The 18,812-nt window shown below is 50.6% G+C and overlaps 1 protein-coding gene across 2 annotated transcripts in view; it reads right to left on the reverse strand.

The window, feature by feature from the left end:
- The window catches only part of BATF2 (basic leucine zipper ATF-like transcription factor 2), a 29,379-nt gene that overhangs the window by 2,345 nt on the left and 8,222 nt on the right, over window positions 1-18,812 (reverse strand). The window contains exons 2-3 of one of the 2 annotated variants that reach the window (XM_003937676.4): window positions 6,930-7,741; window positions 4,523-4,627 (exon numbers count right to left, since the gene is read on the reverse strand). In XM_003937676.4, coding sequence (XP_003937725.1) covers window positions 4,523-4,627; window positions 6,930-6,968 — 144 coding nt within the window. In that variant the 5' untranslated portion in view covers window positions 6,969-7,741. The other variant, XM_010348289.3, reaches the window with a different exon arrangement.

The raw sequence follows: 18,812 nt of genomic DNA on the forward strand, positions 1-18,812 counted from the left end.
GAGTTTCCCCCATCCCACCCCGAGGGGGCTCAGATCTGCCTGCTCTCATCCCATCGCTGGTGCCCTGAGCTGGTGCCATTTCTCACCTGGGATCTCCATGGGCTGCCAACCCATGTGCCCCCCAAACCACCCATTCTCTTGCCCACAGGAGTCATTTGGCGACCATGTCATTAATTGCAGGTTAAAGCCCTTTAGAGGCTCCCATCAAATTCACGGTTGCAGGATTCCAGGCCTGCGTGGTGGCCGCAGCTCAGACTTCTGGTCTTCTCTCTCCCGCCTTCTTTCTTGCTCCCCTCCCTTCCTGACCGTCACATGAACTCTGCTTCCCTGCCATATTTCCCGTTTCCTCTGCCTGGACACCCTTCCAGCGCCCTCCCCCCTGCAAATCCCAACAGGGCCTTTCCATGGCAACTTGATGTCATACTGTCCTAGAGTGCTTACTAACGCTGCCAGACCTTTAGAGGGCCCAGAACTCGTTCCTACGAGCACTGTGGGAAGATTCAGGGGCTTGTTTTACAGGTTGACAGCACAAGTGTGTTTGATTCTGCATCCCTGAATCAGCGTTTATTAAGTTCTATTCTGCTGAACGCCAGTTCTGAGAACCTCTGAGACACTATTCATATGCAGTTCTAAATAACCATTTATGATGACAATAATTATAAAAATGCAGAAAGAGCCGGGCGCGGTGGCTCAAGCCTGTAATCCCAGCACTTTGGGAGGCCGAGGCGGGTGGATCACGAGGTCGAGAGATGGAGACCATCCTTGTCAACGTGGTGAAACCCCGTCTCTACTAAAAATACAAAAAATTAGCTGGGCATGGTGGCACGTGCCTGTAATCCGAGCTACTCAGGAGGCTGAGGCAGGAGAATTGCCTGAACCCAGGAGGCGGAGGTTGCGGTGAGCCGAGATCGTGCCATTGCACTCCAGCCTTGGTAACAAGAGCGACACTCTGTCTCAAAAAAAAAAAAAAAAAAAAAAAAAAAAAAAGCAGAAAGAATTTTATGTCTACTTTTCATAGGGCTGAATAAATTGAATGACTTCCTTCAGTCCCCCGACCCCTTTTCTGGACACTTTGAAAGAAGTTCCGAGGGTGTTTTGCTTAGAAATGTGGTTTTGGCCCTGGACTCAAAGTTCTAACAGGTCTGAAAGCCACCAGTGGCCGCATTCCCAGACTGTCTCTGCAGGTGGAATGATGAACATTTCTAAAATGTATCATTACGTCACTCTTCACCTAAATTCTCCAAAGGCTTCAACTCACCTCCAGGAGCTGAGCCACTCACTCATTCATTTATTCATTCATTTGCTACCTTCAGGAGAATCAAACATCACCACTCAAGGGGTGACAATTGCAATTTCATTCCTTCCCTCTTCCCTTTTTTCCCAACAGAATTTAACACCATCTGACATCCTGACCACTGCAGGGACCCTTTGTTTGTCGGTCTGGCTTCCCCAGGAGCATAGGAGCCCTGTGGGTGGAGCTGGGGTGGGTTTTTGTCCACGTGTCCACAGTTCTATCTCCAGTGCTTAGAACAGTGCCCGGCACACGGGAGACACTCAACAGGCGTTTCCGGAAGAAGGAATAAATGAACACATCGGTCTCCTAGGCACCATTCTGAGCACCAGTCCTCACTCTCACCAAGTCTACAGGGTGCTGCTCCCCACACCTGTGCCAGAACTGTGCCATTTGTCCCCAAAGTGTTTTCTTACCTTCATCCTCTGGGGAAACTCTCATTCATCCTTAAAGATCAGCTCATACTTCATCTTTTTTTTTTTTTTTTTTTTGAGACAGAGTCTCTGTCATCCAGGCTGAAGTGCAGTGACACAATCTCAGCTCACTGCAACCTCCGCCCCCCAGATTCAAGCAATTCTCATGCTCCAGCTACTGGGATTGGCTAATTAGCCTGTAATCCCCCTACTGGCACTGGCTAATTAGCTACCACATGCTTATAACCCCAGCTACTGGGATTGGCTAATTAGCTATCATGTGTGGCTGATTTTTGTATTTTTAGTAGAGATGGGATTTTACCATATTGGCCAGGCTGGTCTTCAACTCCTGGCCTCAAGTGATCCACCCACCTCAGCCTCCCAAAGTGCTGGGATTACAGGTGTCAGCCACCAAGCCTGGCTCATCTCCTCTTCAGACCACCCAATATGCCACTACCTATGTGCTATAGACTCTATTGTGTTTCCTCCAAAATTTGTACGTTGAAGCCATAACCCCCAGTGTGATTACAATTCGAGATAAGTCTCTTAGAGAATAATTTAGATTAAATAAGGTCCTAGCATAGGGGATAGGGTTCTAATCGGATAGGATTGGTGGCTTTATAAGAAGAGAAAGGGAGGCTGGGAGCGGTGGCTGAAGCCTGTAATCCCAGCACTTTGGGAGGCTGAGGTAGGTGGATCAATTGAGTTCAGGAGTTCAAGACCAGCCTGGGCTAGATGGAGGAACGCTGTCTCCACAAAAAATACAAAAATTAGCCAAGTGTGGTGGTGCATGCTTATAGTGCCAGCTACTTCGGAGACTGATATGGGAGGATTGCTTGAGCCTGGGAAGCTGAGGTTGCAGTGAGTCAAGATCATGGACCACACTCTAGCCTGGACAACAAAGCAAGACCCTCTCAAAAAACAAACAAACAAACAAACAAACAAACAAACAAAAAACAAGGAAGGGGCCAGGCATGGTGCCTTGTGCCTGTAATCCCAGCACTTTGGGAGGTGGAGGTGGAAGGATTGCTTGAAACCAGGAGTTCAAGACCAGCCTGGGAAACATAGCTAGACCCCCATCTGTATTTAAAAATAAAAATAAAAGAAGTAAATAAACAATAAATGAATTTTAAAAATTAAAAAGGAGAGGGCTGGGTGCAGCGCCTCATGCCTGTAATCCCAGCACTTTGGAAGGCCAACGCGGGCAGATCACTTGAGGCCAGGAGTTCAAAACCAGCCTGGCCAACATGGTGAAACCCAGTCTCTACTAAAAATACAACAATTAGCCAGGCCTAGTGGTACATGCTTGTGTTCCCAGTTACTCAGGAAGCTGAGGTAGGAGAATCACTTGAATCTGGAGGCAGAGGTTGCAGTGAGCTGAGGCAGGGCCATTGCACTTCAGCCTGGGTGACAGCATGAGACTCTGTCTCAATTAAAAAAAAAAAAAAAAAAAGGGGTGGGAGTGGTGGCTTACGCCTGTAATCCCAACAATTTGGGAAGCCGAGGTGGGTGGACAAACTGAGGTCGGGAGTTTGAAACCAGCCTGACCAACATAGAGAAACCCCGTCTCTACTAAAAATACAATAATTAGCCGGGCATGGTGGCATATGCCTGTAATCCCAGCTACTCAGGAGGCTGAAGCAGGAGAATGGCTTAAACCCAGGAGGTGGAGGTTGTGGTGAGCCAAGGTTGTGCCATTGCACTCCAGGCTGGGCAACAAGAGCAAAACTCTGTCAAAAACAAAACAACAACAACAAAAAACACCAAAAAGGAGAGGAAGGGAAAGAGATCACCCTGTCCTCTCCTGTGCACTGAGAGACCATGAGCACGCAGAGAGAAGGCAGCCACTTACGAGTCAGGAAGAGCACCCTCACCTAAACTGAATTGGCTGGCACCCTGATCTTGGACTTCCCAGCCTCCAGAACTGGGAGAAATAAATGTCTGGTTTTTAAGCCAGCGTCTATGGTATTTTCAGATGAGCATGAAGCTCAGTAAAGGAAGTAACTTGCAACTGGGACTGGAAGCCCCACCCATCTGGACCCTGAACCGGAGTTCTCACAGTATGATCTTGGTCACCTCCTGAACTCTGACCCCAAGGTGATTAATCACAGATCACCATGCAGGTTCCTGGGCCTCACTTGGCCTTATGAGGTGGGACCTGGCAGAGGAGGAATAATCCACTTTTTTTTTTTTTTTCTATAGACAGGGTCTATCTGTTGCCCAGGTTGGATGCAGTGGTGTAATCAAAGCTCACTGCAGACTTGAACTCCTGGGCTCAAGCAATCCTCCTGCCTCAGTTTCCTGAGTAGCTGGGACTACAGGTGTGCACCACCACGCCCAGCTATTTTTTACTTTTTGTAGAGACAGACTCTCGCTATCTTGCCCAGACTCATCTTGAACTCCTGAGCTCAAGCAATCCTCCAGCCTCAGTCTCCCAAAGGGGTAGGATTATCGGCGTGAGCCACTGTGCCCAGCCTAGAATCTGCATTTTAATCAGTGCCTCAGCTGGCCATTGTGTTGGTGTCTCCCAATTTGCCTCCACTTCCTGTCTTCCCTCCCGTAGACTGTGGGCACCTTAGGGCAAGGCTGGGCCGAAGATAACCCTTGTGTCCCTGGAGCCTGGTATGTACCTAGCACACGGTTTGTACTCAACACCCAGACACTTCCAAATCTCAGCCACAGGACCCTTTCCTCATCCCAAACTCAGGTGACCTAGAAAAACACGGGAGTTTGGGGGAGATCTGCTCACAGGTGGGGTGGAGAAGAGGTGGCTGGGCCAGTGAGTGGAGACAGAGACAAAGAAAGGGGTTGTCCGCACCTGGTGCAGGGCGTCTGCCTTGTCTGTGTGCTTCTGCCGGCTTCGCTGGGCCGCTGCCCGGTTCTTCTGCTGCTTCTTCAGCTGCCTTTGATGCTCCTCAAAGTCCTAAGGGGCACGAGGCAGAGGACTTAGAGGGCCCGGACAGGCCTGGTGCCCTCCGCCCTGGCCCGCCGTTTACAAAGCCAAGGGTTTCCCTTTGAGTCAAGTTCCTGAGGGTCTTTGTTCTCCCAGAAGCTCACTTGGCACCCACAACCCCCATAGCAGGCACTGCACACCCTGTTGCCACGCCAGCCTCACCCCTGTGTCTTGTTCACAGCTCACATTGCAGGCGGGAGGGAAAGCAGGGAGGATGGGAAGCCTGAGATTCAGACTCAGAGCTGACTTCAAACCCCGCGTTCTCTCTCTCTCTCTTTTCTTTCTTTCTTTTTTTTGAGACAGTCTCGCTTTGTTGCCCAGGCTGGAGTGCAGCGGTGTGATCTTGGCTCACTGCAACCTCTGTCTCCCAGGTTCAAATGATTCTCCTGCCTCAGCCTCCCAAGTAGCTGGGACTACAGACGCCTGCCACCATGCCTGGCTAATTTTTGTATTTTTAGTAGAGATGGGGTTTCACCATGGTGGCCAGTCTGGTCTCGAACTCCTGACCTCAGGTGATTCACCAGTCTCGGCCTCCCAAAGTGCTGGGATTACCAGTGTGAGCCACCATGCCCGGCCAAGCCAACGTTCTTGAGCCCAGTCGCCCCATCCCTGCAACGGAAGCACCACAGCAGAGCGGGAAAGCCCATGCGGCAGGCAGCCCAGAGCCAGCGTGGCATAGAGCTCAACTGCTATTCTTCTCATTGCCATGATCTCCACACCAAGGTGTGGACTTTCCTAACTGTGAGCTCCGTGAAGAGAGATGTGGTTCCCTGTGCCCATGCCCAGCTCAAGCCCAAAGCAGATATTCATATACTCAACAAGCATGTATAAGCACCTACTATGTTCCAGGCACTAAGCTAGGGGGACATGATAGCAAAGAAAATATACACAAATCCCTGCCCTCAAACTGCTCACATTCTAGTGAGGTGGTAGCCAAGAATGAATGAATGAATGAAGGGTTCATTCTGGCAGAAGAGTGGACTCAGGTTGACAGTTGTGACCACCCTGTACCCTGGGGTCAATGAAACTTAGACGAAATATTTTATCCAAATGTCCAAAGCTCTGCAAAGTCAGAGCAAGAGAAATTGTTGGAGCGCTCACAGCCCAGCCCCCTCCCCCAGGTCTCTCTGGGGTGTGTGTTCTGAGGGTAAGGACTTCAGCCAAGGCCATGGCTGCCCTGGCCACAGATTCTGAATGCTCCTAGGCTCCTGCCACAGCTGTACCCTGGCCATATGCTCCCTGGGGCCGTGTCCACGGCAGGCTCACTGTAGACACTGGGGCACCAAGAGGCAGAGGCTGAGACAGGACCCACCATGAGTGAAAGGAGCTCCTCTGAGATGGGCAGAGCCTCCAAAGGAAACCATGGCACAGGGAATTTATTTTATTTTATTTTATTTTATTGAGACAGAGTCTCTCTCTGTCGCCCAGGCTGGAGTGCAGTGGCATGATCTCAGCTCACCGCAACCTCCAGCTCCCAGGTTCAAGCGATTCTCTTGCCTCAGCCTCCTGAGTAGCTGGGACTACAGGCATGAGCCACCACGCCCAGCTAATTTTTGTATTTTTAGTAGAGATGGGGTTTCACAATGTTGGCCAGGATGGTCTCGATCTCCTGACCTCGTGATCCACCTGCCTCAGCCTTCCAAAGTGCTGGTGTTACAGGTGTGAACCACTGTGCCCAGCTTATTCTCTTTTCTTTTATTTAGACAGAATCTCTCTCTGTTGCCCAGGCTGGAGTGCAGTGGCACAATCTCAGCTCACTGTAACCTTCGCCTCCTGGGTTCAAGCAATTCTCTTGCCTCAGCCTCTCAAGTGGCTGAAACTACAGACGTGCCCTGCCACGCCCGACTAATTTTTGTATTTTTAGTAGAGATGGGGTTTCACCATGTTGGCCAGGATGGTCTTGAACTCCTGGTCTTATGTGATCCACCCATCTTGGCCTCCCAAGGGGCTAGGATTACAGGCGTGAGCCACTGCGCCCGGCAGGCCTGGGTTATTTGGAGAAGGAAGGAAAGGCTCCTGTGAGGGTTCTGGGGGGGGAACAGGTACATTAGGAGACGGCAGGTACATAGAGGCCAAGTCCTAAACCAGAGGCTGGACCTGCAACGTGAGAGCTGGAAATGCTGGAAAGTGAGACCCAGAGAAGGGCACGCGGAGCCCTCTGTCACACAGCTCAGAGTATAGAGCTGGGACTAGGCACTCCCTCCTGCAGCCCTCACTGCCTGGCACTGGGGATCCTTGGGTTCCTCCCCCATCTCCAATCCCCCGTACTCACTGTCCCGGTCAGCAGCTCGTTGCCCCCGCAGAGGTGCATGGCTTAGGTGGGGAAGCAGAGGCGTCCCTCAGCAGCTGTGACTTCCCAGTGCCCTCTGGAGGCCTGAGGAAGCGACAGCTCTTTAAATCACCAGTGACCATTCCGCCCGCCCCCCCGGAGAACCAAGTTTCAGTTTCTCCTAAAGCCACCAGCTGCCCAGAATCAGAGGCTGAGCCCTGGCTCAGGGCTGCTCACGTGGCTAGAATTTCCTAATATGAACTGGCCTTCCGGTTGGGCCCGTTCTCTGGAAAGAGGACAGTGGAGCATGGAGAGAGGATGGAAAACCAAAGGCCAGGTGTGAGGAGGGTATTCCAGGGGAGAAAGGACAGGCAGCCAGGGACTGAGCTGAGAGGAGAAGCCAGTGGGGACTGAGGGCTCCTGTGAGGTGAGAGAGCCTCCGGGCTCTGGAATTTGGGGAATTCCAGATCACAGCCCACACTGGAGCTGTCCAGCTTTCAGAAAGTGACTCCCCTTCTTTGAGCCTTAATTTTCTCATCTGTAAGGGTATGGGCTGGAGGATGGTACAACTACACACTCCCAGGCTCACGGCAGGAACTAAGCCAGATAATACAACCACCCCCAAACCTTCTGAGACCACTATTGAAGCATATCTGCAAAAACAAGCAAGCCTTAGATAGAACAGATGGATATATGACTGTTTTCATATAGCAGACCGAGTGGCAGTGGAAGGACTGATGTCCAGTGGTTACGAGCCCGGCTTCCAAGCTACGTGACTTGAGTTCATAATTTCATCTGTGTTTCTGTTTCCAAATCTGTAAAATGGGGATAAAAACAATTTTGTTAGGCTGGGTGCAGTGGCTTATGCCTGTAATCCAAGTACTCTGGGAGGCCAAGGCAGGAGGATCACTTGAGTTCAGAAGTTTGAGACCAGCCTGGGAAACATAGCAAGACCTTATCTCTAATAAAAATACAAAAAATTGCCGGGCACAGTGGCTCATGCCTGTAATTCCAGCACTTTAGGAGGCCGAGGCGGGAGGATCACGACGTCAAGAGATCGAGACCATCCTGGTCAACATGGTGAAACCCCGTCTCTACTAAAAATACAAAAAATTAGCTGGGCATGGTGGTGCGTGCCTGTAATCCCAGCTACTCAGGAGGCTGAGGCAGGAGAAATGCCTGAACCCAGGAGGCGGAGGTTGCGGTGAGCCGAGATCGCGCCATTGCACTCCAGACTGGGTAACAAGAGGGAAACTCCGTCTCAAAAAAAAAAAAAAAAAATTATCGGGGCATGGTGGCACACACCTGTATTCCAAGTTACTCAGGAGGTTGAGATGGGAGGATCACTCGAGCACAGGAGTTCAAGTCTGCAGTGAGCTATGATCTTGCCACTGCACTCCAGCCTGGGCAATAAAGCAAGACCTTGTTTCAAAAAAATTAATTAATTAAAATTTTAAAAATAAACATAAAGCAAAGCCTGAAGCCCCAGGTGTATCTGCCTAGTTGTTGTATCTCTAAGAGAGACCACACTTGGATGGGGCCTCTGGGGACCAGAGGGGCCAGTAGCTCTTGGGATATTGTAAAGAGTGGCCAGTAACGTCCAAGAACAGCATGCATGCAGTATGTAGGGTCCTGCAGTCTAGTGACTACAGCATTTTGGGGTTGTACCTGAGACCTGAGGGCTCATGGCTGATGATGTGGGATCACAAGAATGGCAAACACTACAGATATGATCTTCTGATAGGTGATGGTGGCTGAACGTTGTTTTAAAGAGTTCATGGACGCCTCTGAGCTTAGTAAAAAAGGGTACTGCAATTGATTAGCAATATCTGCCAAACCATGACCGATTAGTGATGTCTGTTATGAGCAGAGGTGTGGAAAGCAGCAGTCCCCTGCTATCCCTAGAACCAGGCATAAAACAAGTCTGGGTTTCAGAGTCAAAAGACCTGACTCTGAGTTCTGGAACTCCACTCACCCAGTTTATCACCTGGAGCCTCAGTGTTTTGGCGATCACAAAGAAATGATACCTGTTTGACAGTTGTTTTGAAGATGGGAAGGAATGAGATGAGAAGAAAGTTCGTGGGATACTGTGAAGTGCTATGTGGCAAGGATTCCCCCTCCTGAGATTTGTGGTGTCATATTCTGGATTCTGGTATTACTAATGCAGGCTCCTGATTTAAAACGCCTGAGTGGGCGGGATTGGGCATGACAGCTGGGCCTTGCCCTCCTTGCCTCTGAGGGGACTAGGGGCAGAGGCTGAAGTGGGATGCCCCATGCAGTGAGGCCATCCCTGTTTCTCTGAATTACTGTTTCCCAGAAACCAGGAAGGCTGGGGCATCTTGCCTGAGGCAGGCACCTGAGGAGCTCATTAACCCAGCCCATGAGCTCCCCCGGGAGGATCTGCAGGAGCCCTGTGCATCATGGGACTAAGAAGAAACACCTGTGTGTGTGTGTGTGTGTGTGTGTGTGTGTGTGTGTGTGTGTGTGTACGCGAGTGTGTGTGTGCATGTGTGTGTGGAGGGGCTAGAGCCCGAGGGTCCCCCCTGCCCTGGACCCCCAGTCTTTCCCCTCTGGACCCTGGCTTCTAGCAGAGATGACACAGCCAGTACAGTTTTTTCCAGAACCCCACAGTCCTGGGAGAAGACCAAAGAAAGCAGTGTTTATGGCTCCTTGAGGAGGTGGCTGGGAGAGGGAGTGGCAGGGAGGCAGGGAGCGGGAGCGGGTAATGTTTAACCAGGAACGGCTGTAGGAGACTCTTCCCAGAGGTGGACGCCCTCCCTGGCTGGTGGGACCATTCAGGCTGACTCTCCCTTAGACGGTGTCTCAGTCAGCTCAGGCTGCTATAATGCAATATCAGAAACTGGGTGGCTTAGTGACAGGCTTTTATTTCTCGCAGTTCTGAGGGCTGAGAAGTCCAAGAGCACAGTGCTAGCAGGTTTGGCTCCTGGCAAGGCCTCTTCCTGGTTGGAAGATGGTGGCACTCTTGCTGTGTTCTCACATGATCTCTCTGCCTTCTTATAAGGACACTCATCCCATTGTAGGGTCCCACCCTCACGACATCAGCTAAATCTAATGACTTCCTGAAGGCCCCCCTCCAAATACCATCTTATTGAGATTTGGCACTTCCTTGTGTGAGTTTTCGGGGGACACAGATTTTCAGTCCATAAAAGAGAGTGAGGAAACTAATGCCCAGACAGGCAGGTCACCCCACAGGAGGGGCAGAGCTGGAGAGTGAACACAACCTCTCTATTCCAGGCCTCAGTCCTGCTCCACACCCTGCTTGGAAGGACCTGGTCCATTAGTAAAGAGTCAGCAGTCCCAGTGGGTGGAGGCCGGAGGCATCCCAAATACCATAGCTACCAAGTGAGCTCCTGCATGGCAAGACAGGTTCTTTGAAGTATCCCCAGTGCCTCAGACACTGCCTTCACATAATAGATGCTCAATTAATGAATTAAAGTCCAGCAGGCAAATTGCCACCCAGGAACCCCACAACTTTCCTGAGAAAAGACGGTTTTTGCTCATTCCCATAGGACCTGCCCTGGGTTCCTTGGTGGGCTCTCCCCAGTCAACCTCATCATTTTACCAGTGAGGAAACTGAGGTAGCTGGGCGAGGTGGCTCACACCTGTAATCGCAGCTCTTTGGCAGGCTGAGGCGGGTGGATCACCTGAGGTCAGGAGTTCAAGAGCAGCCTGACCAATATGGTAAAATCCCATCCTTAAAAAAAAAAAAAAAAAGGAAACTGAGGTACAGGAAAGGAAAAGTCACATCATTGTTTTGGGAGAAGCCAGGATACACTGACTTCCTGTCCCAATTCTTTTTTTTTTTTTTTAGATGGAGTCTTGCTCTGTTGCCAGGCTGGAGAACAGTGGCCAGATCTCGGCTCACTGCAACTTCTGCCTCCTGGGTTCAAGCAATTCTTTTGCCTCAGCTTCCCGAGTAGCTGGGACTACAGGTGCACATCACCACACCCAGCCAATTTTTGTATTTTTTTTTTTTTTTTTTTTTAGTAGAGACAGAGTTTCACCATGTTGGCCAGGCTGGTCTCGAACTTCTGACCTCAAGTGATCTGCCCGCCTGGGTCTTCCAAAGTACTACGATTACAGGTATGAGTGAGCCACTGTGCCCAGCCCCTACCCTGTCCCAGTTCTTTCCCACATCTGCTGGGGTTGGGCGAATGCTCAGATCTCCAGCTGCTGAAGGATGAGGACCCTTCACGCTAGGTCCTTCCACCACGTGCATCCCTCATATTAGGGATTAGGCCATATTAGGCCTGGCCTGCTCAGGGTACCTCCAGGGGGCTACAGATGAAAGCAGAAAAAGAGGCCAGTAAGTTGCTGACAGGGCTGACTGGCTGCTGACTTGCCATCCACACCTGAATGGGAGCCAAGCCTCGGCTGGGAGGATTTTACAACCCAGGGTGTGTGGGACACATCTGTTGGGGAAGGGACTTCCTGTCATAGAACTTCCTCTGGGGAGGTCACTTTCTGCCAGGGAGGTCAGGGAAGGCTTTCCAGAGCAGGAGCTCTTTTGAAGGGACACGGAAGGACGGGCAGACCCTATCCCAAGGCCTGGAACTTGTTCTTGGCAAGTTACTTCACTAACCTCTTTCTGCCTCATCTGTAAAATGGGGATGCTATTTTATGGTGGTTGTCTTTATGGCAAAGAGAATTGTAAAATTTTTTAAAATGGGGATAATAGGCCAGGCACTGTGGCTCATGCCTGTAATCCCAGCACTTTGGAAGGCCGAGATGGGCGGATGGGCTGAGGTCATGAGTTTGAGACCAGCCTGACCAACATGAAGAAATCCTGTCTCTACTAAAAATACGAAAAAATTAACAGGGTGTGGTGGCACATGCCTGTAATCCCAGCCACTCGGCAGGCTGAGGCAGGAGAATTGCCTGAACCTGGGAGGTGGAAGTTGCAGTGAGCTGATATTGTGCCATTGCACTCCAGCCTGGGCAACAAGAGGGAAACTTTATCTCAGAATAATAATAATAATAAATAAATAAATAATAAAATGGGGATAATAATGGAATTATTTAAGTAATGTATGTAAAGGGCTTATAACAGTGCACAGCTCATAGTTAAGCCACATAAACATCTGTTAAACTTAACGAAGGCACTCAATACATATCTGATTAATTTTTATTCATGTAACAACAGGCTTGTATTCTGTTTTATCTTTATTTATTTATTTAGAAGAAGTCTTGCTCTGTCACCCAAGCTGGAGTGCAGTGGCATGACCTCAGCTCACTGCAACCTCCACCTCCTGGGTTCAAGGGATTCTCCTGCCTCAGCCTCCTGAGTAGCTGGGACTACAGGCACATGCCACCACGCCCAGCAAAATTTTTTGCATTTTTAGTAGAAATGGGGTTTCACCATGTTGGCCAGGCTGATCTCCAACTCCTGACCTCAAGTAATCCACCCACCTTGGCCTCCCAAAGTGCTAGGATTACAGGGGTGAGCCATCATGCCTGGCGTTTTTTTTTTTTTTTTTTGAGACAGAGTCTTGCTCTTGTCACCCAGGCTGGAGTGTAGTGGCATGATCTTGGCTCACTGCAACCTCTGCCTCCCAGGTTCAAGCAATTCTCTTGCCTTAGTCTCACAAGTAGCTGGGATTACAGGTACCCGCCACCACATCTGGCTAATTTTTGTATTTTGAGTAGAGATGGGGTTTCACTATGTTGGCCAGGCTGGTCTCAAACTCCTGACCTCAGGTGATCTCCCTACCTCGGCCTCTGAAAGTGCTAAAATTCCAGGTGTGACACTGTGCCTGGCTTGAAATATCTTTTAAATGAAAAAGCAAGTTATGGACAGGACCTATTTTTGTCTTAAATAATGATGAGGTCTGGCACAGTGGCTCACGCTTGTAATCCCAGCACTTTGGGATCCTAGGTCAGGCACGGTCACAATCCCAGCTACTCAGGAGGCTGAGGCAGGAGAATGGCTTGAACCCGGGGGTGATGGGTGGCAGCGGAGGTTGCAGCGAGCTGAGATTGCGCCACTGCACTCCAGCCTGTATGAGACAGAATGAGACTGTCTCAAAAGGTAAAAAAAAAAAAAAAAAAAAAGGCAGGTTATGATTGCGTTCTTGTGCGAGAAGCAGCACTTATAACTGGTGTAAATTGCTGCAAAGTTCTCATGCTTACAAAGGAGTCGCAATAAGAGATGGGAAATTGCCTTCTCTGGATTCTTCGCTTTCTCTTTTTAACCTGTCACTGTCATTTGTTGCCCTTTGAATGGACATGCCTTATTTTGCTGCACTGTTGCAGCAAGTTAAGTATTCTTTTTTGTTCCCCTAGACATAGTCTCACTCTGTCGCCCAGGCTGGAGCACAGTGGCATGATTTCATCCCACTTCAATCTCCGTCTCCCTGGTTCAAGCAACTCTCCTGCCTCAGCCTCCCGAGTAGCTGAGATTATAGGAGTGAACCACCATGTCCAACTAATTTTTTTTTTTTTTTTGAGACGGAGTTTCGCTATTGTTACCCAGGCTGGAGTGCAATGGCGCGATCTCGGCTCACCGCAACCTCCGCCTCCTGGGTTCAGGCAATTCTCCTGCCTCAGCCTCCTGAGTAGCTCGGATTACAGGCATGTGCCACCATGCCCAGCTACATTTTTGTATTTTTAGTAGAGACGGGGTTTCACCATGTTGACCAGGATGGTCTCGATCTCTCGACCTCGTGATCCACCCGCCTCGGCCTCCCAAAGTGCTGGGATTACAAGCTTGAGCCACCGCGCCCGGCCAACTAATTTTTATATTTTTAGTAGAGACAGGATTTCATCATGTTGGTCAGGCTGCTCTCAAACTCCTGACCTCATGAGCCACCCTCCTTGGCCTCCCAAGGGGCTGGGATTACAGCTGTGAGCCACCACACCCGGCCACAAGTGAAGTATTCTCCATGCAGCTGCTCATGAAACCTTCACCGGTAGGTCGCAGATATCTGTGAGAGAAGTCTCTCTCCCTTAATAGATCATCTAAGTTAAGTTACTAGCAAGTCTAGAGTGCACGAGTGTCAGACACGGTACCCAAACAATGTCATCGGGAGTCGGACTCTTACCCTATCTGCTGTCCTCCGGGCTGGCTACATTCTCAGGCAGAGCTGGCTCATGGGAGTAGGATGGCCACCAGGAACACCAGCTTAGCGGCTCCCGAGGGGGGCACATCCCAGCCCTTGCCACCTTCCCAATAGTTCTAACAAAAGTCCCAGGCCTGGCCTTCTTTGGTCTGGCTTGGGTCATGTGCCTATTCCTGACATCAATCACTGTGAACAGGTGAGATGAGGTGGGGCCGGGGCCCCAAGCCCATCCCGGAGCCCGGGTTGGGGTTAGCCCCATCTAAACCATAAGGACTCGGGGTAAGAAAGTGGCAGTTTTCCAAGGCATTGGGGTGCCGTTGGCAGAAGAAGGGTGGGTAGATGCTGGGCTAATGCCACGGCCTCAGCTCAGCTTCCGATACGAGGAAGCTGCTGTTCAGCAGCACGTCCCCGGCCCTGGTCACCTCCCCAGGTGGATGGACTCCCACCCCCCATGTCTCTGATACCAAGCTGAGCAATCTCCCTGTCCTTCACCTCACACCTGCCCAAGAGGTGGAGGAAGATCTCCACAGTCAGAGACCCGTGGACAGGAAAGCAAGGGCTTGCTAAAGGATGATTCTAGATGTACTGAATGCTGGGCAGAGACAGGGAAAGCCACATCATGGGGACTCTCCAGGGTGTGGGGAGAGAAGAACAGACTTTAATTTCAGCATAGTACATTGTGCATAGCACATTTTAGTGTTCATTAAGATGGAGTCTGGGCCAGACACAGTGGCTCATGCCTGTAATCCCGAAACCTTGGGAGGCCGAGGTTGGCAAATCAAGAGTTCGAGACCAGCCTGGACAACCTGGTGAAACCCCATCTCCATTACAAACACAAAAATTAGCTGGGCATGGTGGCACATGCCTGTAGTCCCGGCTACTGGAGAGGCTGAGGCAGGAGAGTTGCTCGAACCTGGGAGGCAGAAGTTGCAGTGAGCAGAGATTGCACCACTGCACTCCAGCCTGGTGACAGAGTGAGACTCTGTCTCAACAACAACAAAAATAGGCTGGGTGCAGTGGCTCACGCCTGTAATCCCAGCACTTTGGGAGGCTGAGGTGGGCTGATCATGAGGTCAGGAGATCGAGACCATCCTGGCATGGTGAAAACCCGTCTCTACTAAGATACAAAAAACTAGTCGAGTGTAGTGGTGCATGCCTGTAATCCCAGCTATTCAGGAGAATCGATTGAACCTGGGACACAGAGGTTGCAGTGAGTCGAGATTGTGCCACTGCACTCCAGCCTGGCAACAAAGCAAGACTCTGCCTCAAGAAAAATAATAATAAAATAATAAAATAAATAAAAATGTGAAAAGATGGAGTCTGCAAATAGCCAGGCCCCCCAGGAACTAAGTGACTTCACTGAGCTCTGTGGGGCTCCCCACTGCCCAGTCCTCAGTGCACCTTCCCATGCTCACTCCCCTCCCCAACCCCTAGTCCTGCTGGGCCCTTTGCCTCCAATGCTTTGTGCTTCTGAGTCTCTGCCATTCCTTTAATATACTTACACTTCTTTCTGGGAAGCGATCTGGAACTTTTGGAAATGGGCAGGCAGTATAAATTATAGACAGCTGACCTCTGACGAGTCCGAGAGCATCCCAAGGCTTTGTGGGAAATGACAGTGTGACCATGGCTCCTGGATTTTCCCAGGTAGTCCAAGCCCCGGAAAGACCCGGGCTCAAATCCTCGCTCTGTCCTGCTACTGTGTAAGCTTGGACAAGGCCCTTGGTTGCTCTGGGTTCTCACTGTCCTTGTCTGTAAAACGGTGACAATTCCCTTGCTTTGCCAGAGCTGCCATGAGGACTGAAACAAGGTATGGAAAGTGGTCACCAGTGAGCTCAGAAAGGACAAGTCCCTCTCTCTTGTCCCAGTTATCCCTAGAGATGGGAGGGCCTCATGTGGAGGCTGGTGCCAGGGAGTGGCCAGCCAGGCTCACAGAGCCAGGGCCTGGAGGGCTGGCTGGGGTTCAGCGGGGCGGGGAATGAGGCCCAACCCAGGCTGGCCAGCGACTCGAGATACAACAGACCAGACAGCGCTTGACAATGACTTCTCAGGGTCCTTCTTGCTGTGCTGGAGGCTGGGACCCACCTGAGCCTCTTAGGAGGCCTTTTTCTTTTTTTTTCTTAGCACCAGCCATGTGCAGAAGGGAGGCCTTTTTCTAAACACGGGACTAGCAATGAACCCAGGCTGGTGCTGCAGACAGAGACTTGGTGCCTTCCCAGCACTGCCATCTGCCTTCCACCCTGGGTTTCAGTCTTCCCTTCACAGCACCCGTGGGGAGAGAGTAATTATAAGATGCCTTTTATTTGAGACCAAGTCTCTCTGTTTCCCAGGCTGGAGCGCCATGAGGCGATCTCAGCTCACTGCAACCTCCACCTCCCAAGTTCAAGCGATTCTCCTCCTCAGCCTCCCGAGTAGCTGGGATTGCAGGTGCCCACCACCACGCCCTGCTAGTGCTTGTATTTTTAGTAGAGATGAGGTTTTGCCATATTGGCCAGGGTGATCTTGAACTGCTGACCTCAGGTGATCTGCCTGCCTCAGCCTCCCAAAGTGCTGGGATTACAGGCATAAGCCACCATGCCCCGCTGAGACACCTGTTTTGATTCGGTCCCGGTGTGGGAGTTGGAATCTGTGGGGATCTCAGAAAGCGGGAGCTGGGTCTGCCTTGGTTTAGGGGCTGAGAAACCTGATGGTGAGAACAAGGCTGGTGAAGCCCCACTGCTTCCTGTCTGTGTGAGTAGCTAGAAAGCAATTCAGAAACCTTCTGTCCGTTTCTATCGCTTGGCAAGTATTTCCTGAGCATCTCCCATGTGGCAGGCCCTGCTCTAGGTGCTGGGAGACATCTGTTTGTTTGTTTGTTTTTGAGACAAACTCTTGCTCTGTCACCCAGGCTGGAGTGCCGTGGGGTGATCTTGGCTCTCTGCAACCTCCGCTGCCCTGGTTCAAGTGATTCTCTGCCTCAGCCTCCCAAGTAGCTGGGATTACAGGCATGCCACCATGCCTGGCTAATTTTTGTACTTTTTAGTAGAGATGGGGTTTCACCATCTTGGCCAAGCTGGTCTTGAACCCCTGACCTTGTGATCCACCTGCCTCAGTCTCCCAAAGTGCTGGGATTACAGGTGTGAGCCACTGCACCCGGCCAACATCTGTTATTAAGGAAAGATCCTATTACTGCCCTTGTGGAATTTCCATTCTAGGGAGGAACAGGGAGACAATAATTGTGTTAGTGAATTATAGTCTGGTGGGAGTCCACAGGTAGTCGTGGGAAATGTGAGGTGGGGAATTTCACATGTAAGTAGTGGGGTCAGACTGAGCCTCATTGAAACATTTAAACAAAAAAAAAAAAAAATTTTTTTTTGAGACAGAGTCTGGCTTTGTCACCAGGCGCCAGGCTGGAGTGCAGTGGCATGATCTCAGCTCACTGCAACCTTCGCCTCCCGGGTTTAAGCAATTATCCTGCCTAGCCTCCCAAGTAGCTGGGACTACAAGCGTGTGTCACCACGCCCAGCTAATTTTTGTATTTTTTAGCAGAGATGGGGTTTCACCATGTTGGCCAGGATGGTCTCGATCTCTTGACCTTGTGATCCACCTGCCTCAGCCTCCCAAAGTGCTGGGATTACAGGTGTAAGCTACTAGGCCCCACGAAAAAATTTTTTTGACTTTGGACATCTGAGGAAAGAATTGAAGAGGAGAGAGCCGTGACAGTGAGGTACTGGCTGGGGTTGGGGGCAGAGTGGTGTAGTGGACTCCTGGGACTGGCAGGGTCAGGGGAGCAAGAGATTGGCCTGGAGGCCACGGGGCCATGCATGCAGGAGTTCATAGGCCACTGAGAACCTTGGGCTTTTCCTCTGAAAGATACAGAGAGCACCAGAGGGCTCTGAGCAGAGGAGAACATGATCTAACGCACAGGTTAAAAGGTTCCCGGTCGGGCAGGGTGGCTCACACCTGTAATTCCAGCACTTTGGGAGGCTGAGGCAGGAGGATCACTTGAGGTCAGCAGCTTGAGACCAACCTGGCCAACATGATGAAATACAAAACTGAAAATACAAAACTTAGCTGGACGTGGTGGCGCATGCTTGGGAGGCTGAGGCAGGAGGATCTCTTGCATTCAGGAGGTGCAATCTACCTTCTGAGTTCAAGTGATCACACCGTTGAGCTGAGATTGCACCACTGAGCAAGATTCCATCTCAAAAATAAATAAATAGGCTGGGTGCAATGGCTCACACCTGTAATCCCAGTACTTTGGGAGGCATAGGCGGGCAGATCACCAGAGGTCAGGAGTTCGAGACCAGCCTGGCCAACATGGCAAAACTGTCTCTACTAAAGACACAAAAATTAGCTGGGCATGGTAGTGGATGCCTGTAGCCCCAGCTACTCAGGAGGCTGAGGCAGGAGAATCGCTTGAACCCAGAAGGCAGAGGTTGCAGTCAGTTGAGATCGTGCCACTGCACTCCAGCCTGGGCGACAGAGTGAGACTCCATCTCAAAATAATAATAATAAAAAAATAAATAAATAAAAAATAAAAGTGGTGGCAGGGCACAGTGGCTCATGCCTATGATCTCAGCACTTTGTGAGGCCGAGGCAGGTGAATCACCTGAGGTCAGGAGTTCAAGACCGGCCTGGCCAACATGGTGAAACCCCGTCTCTACTAAAAATACAAAAATTAGCCCAACTGTGGCTCATGCCTGTAATCCCAGCTACTTGGGAGGCTGCAGAATGAAAATCACTTGAACTTGGGAGGCAGAGGTTGCAGTGAGCTGAGATCACGCCACTGCACTCCAGTCTGGGTAACAGAGTGAGACTCCATCTCAGT

The sequence above is a fragment of the Saimiri boliviensis genome, chromosome 6 (genome assembly GCF_048565385.1).
Source record: "Saimiri boliviensis isolate mSaiBol1 chromosome 6, mSaiBol1.pri, whole genome shotgun sequence".
Classification (NCBI taxonomy): Eukaryota; Metazoa; Chordata; class Mammalia; order Primates; family Cebidae; genus Saimiri; species Saimiri boliviensis.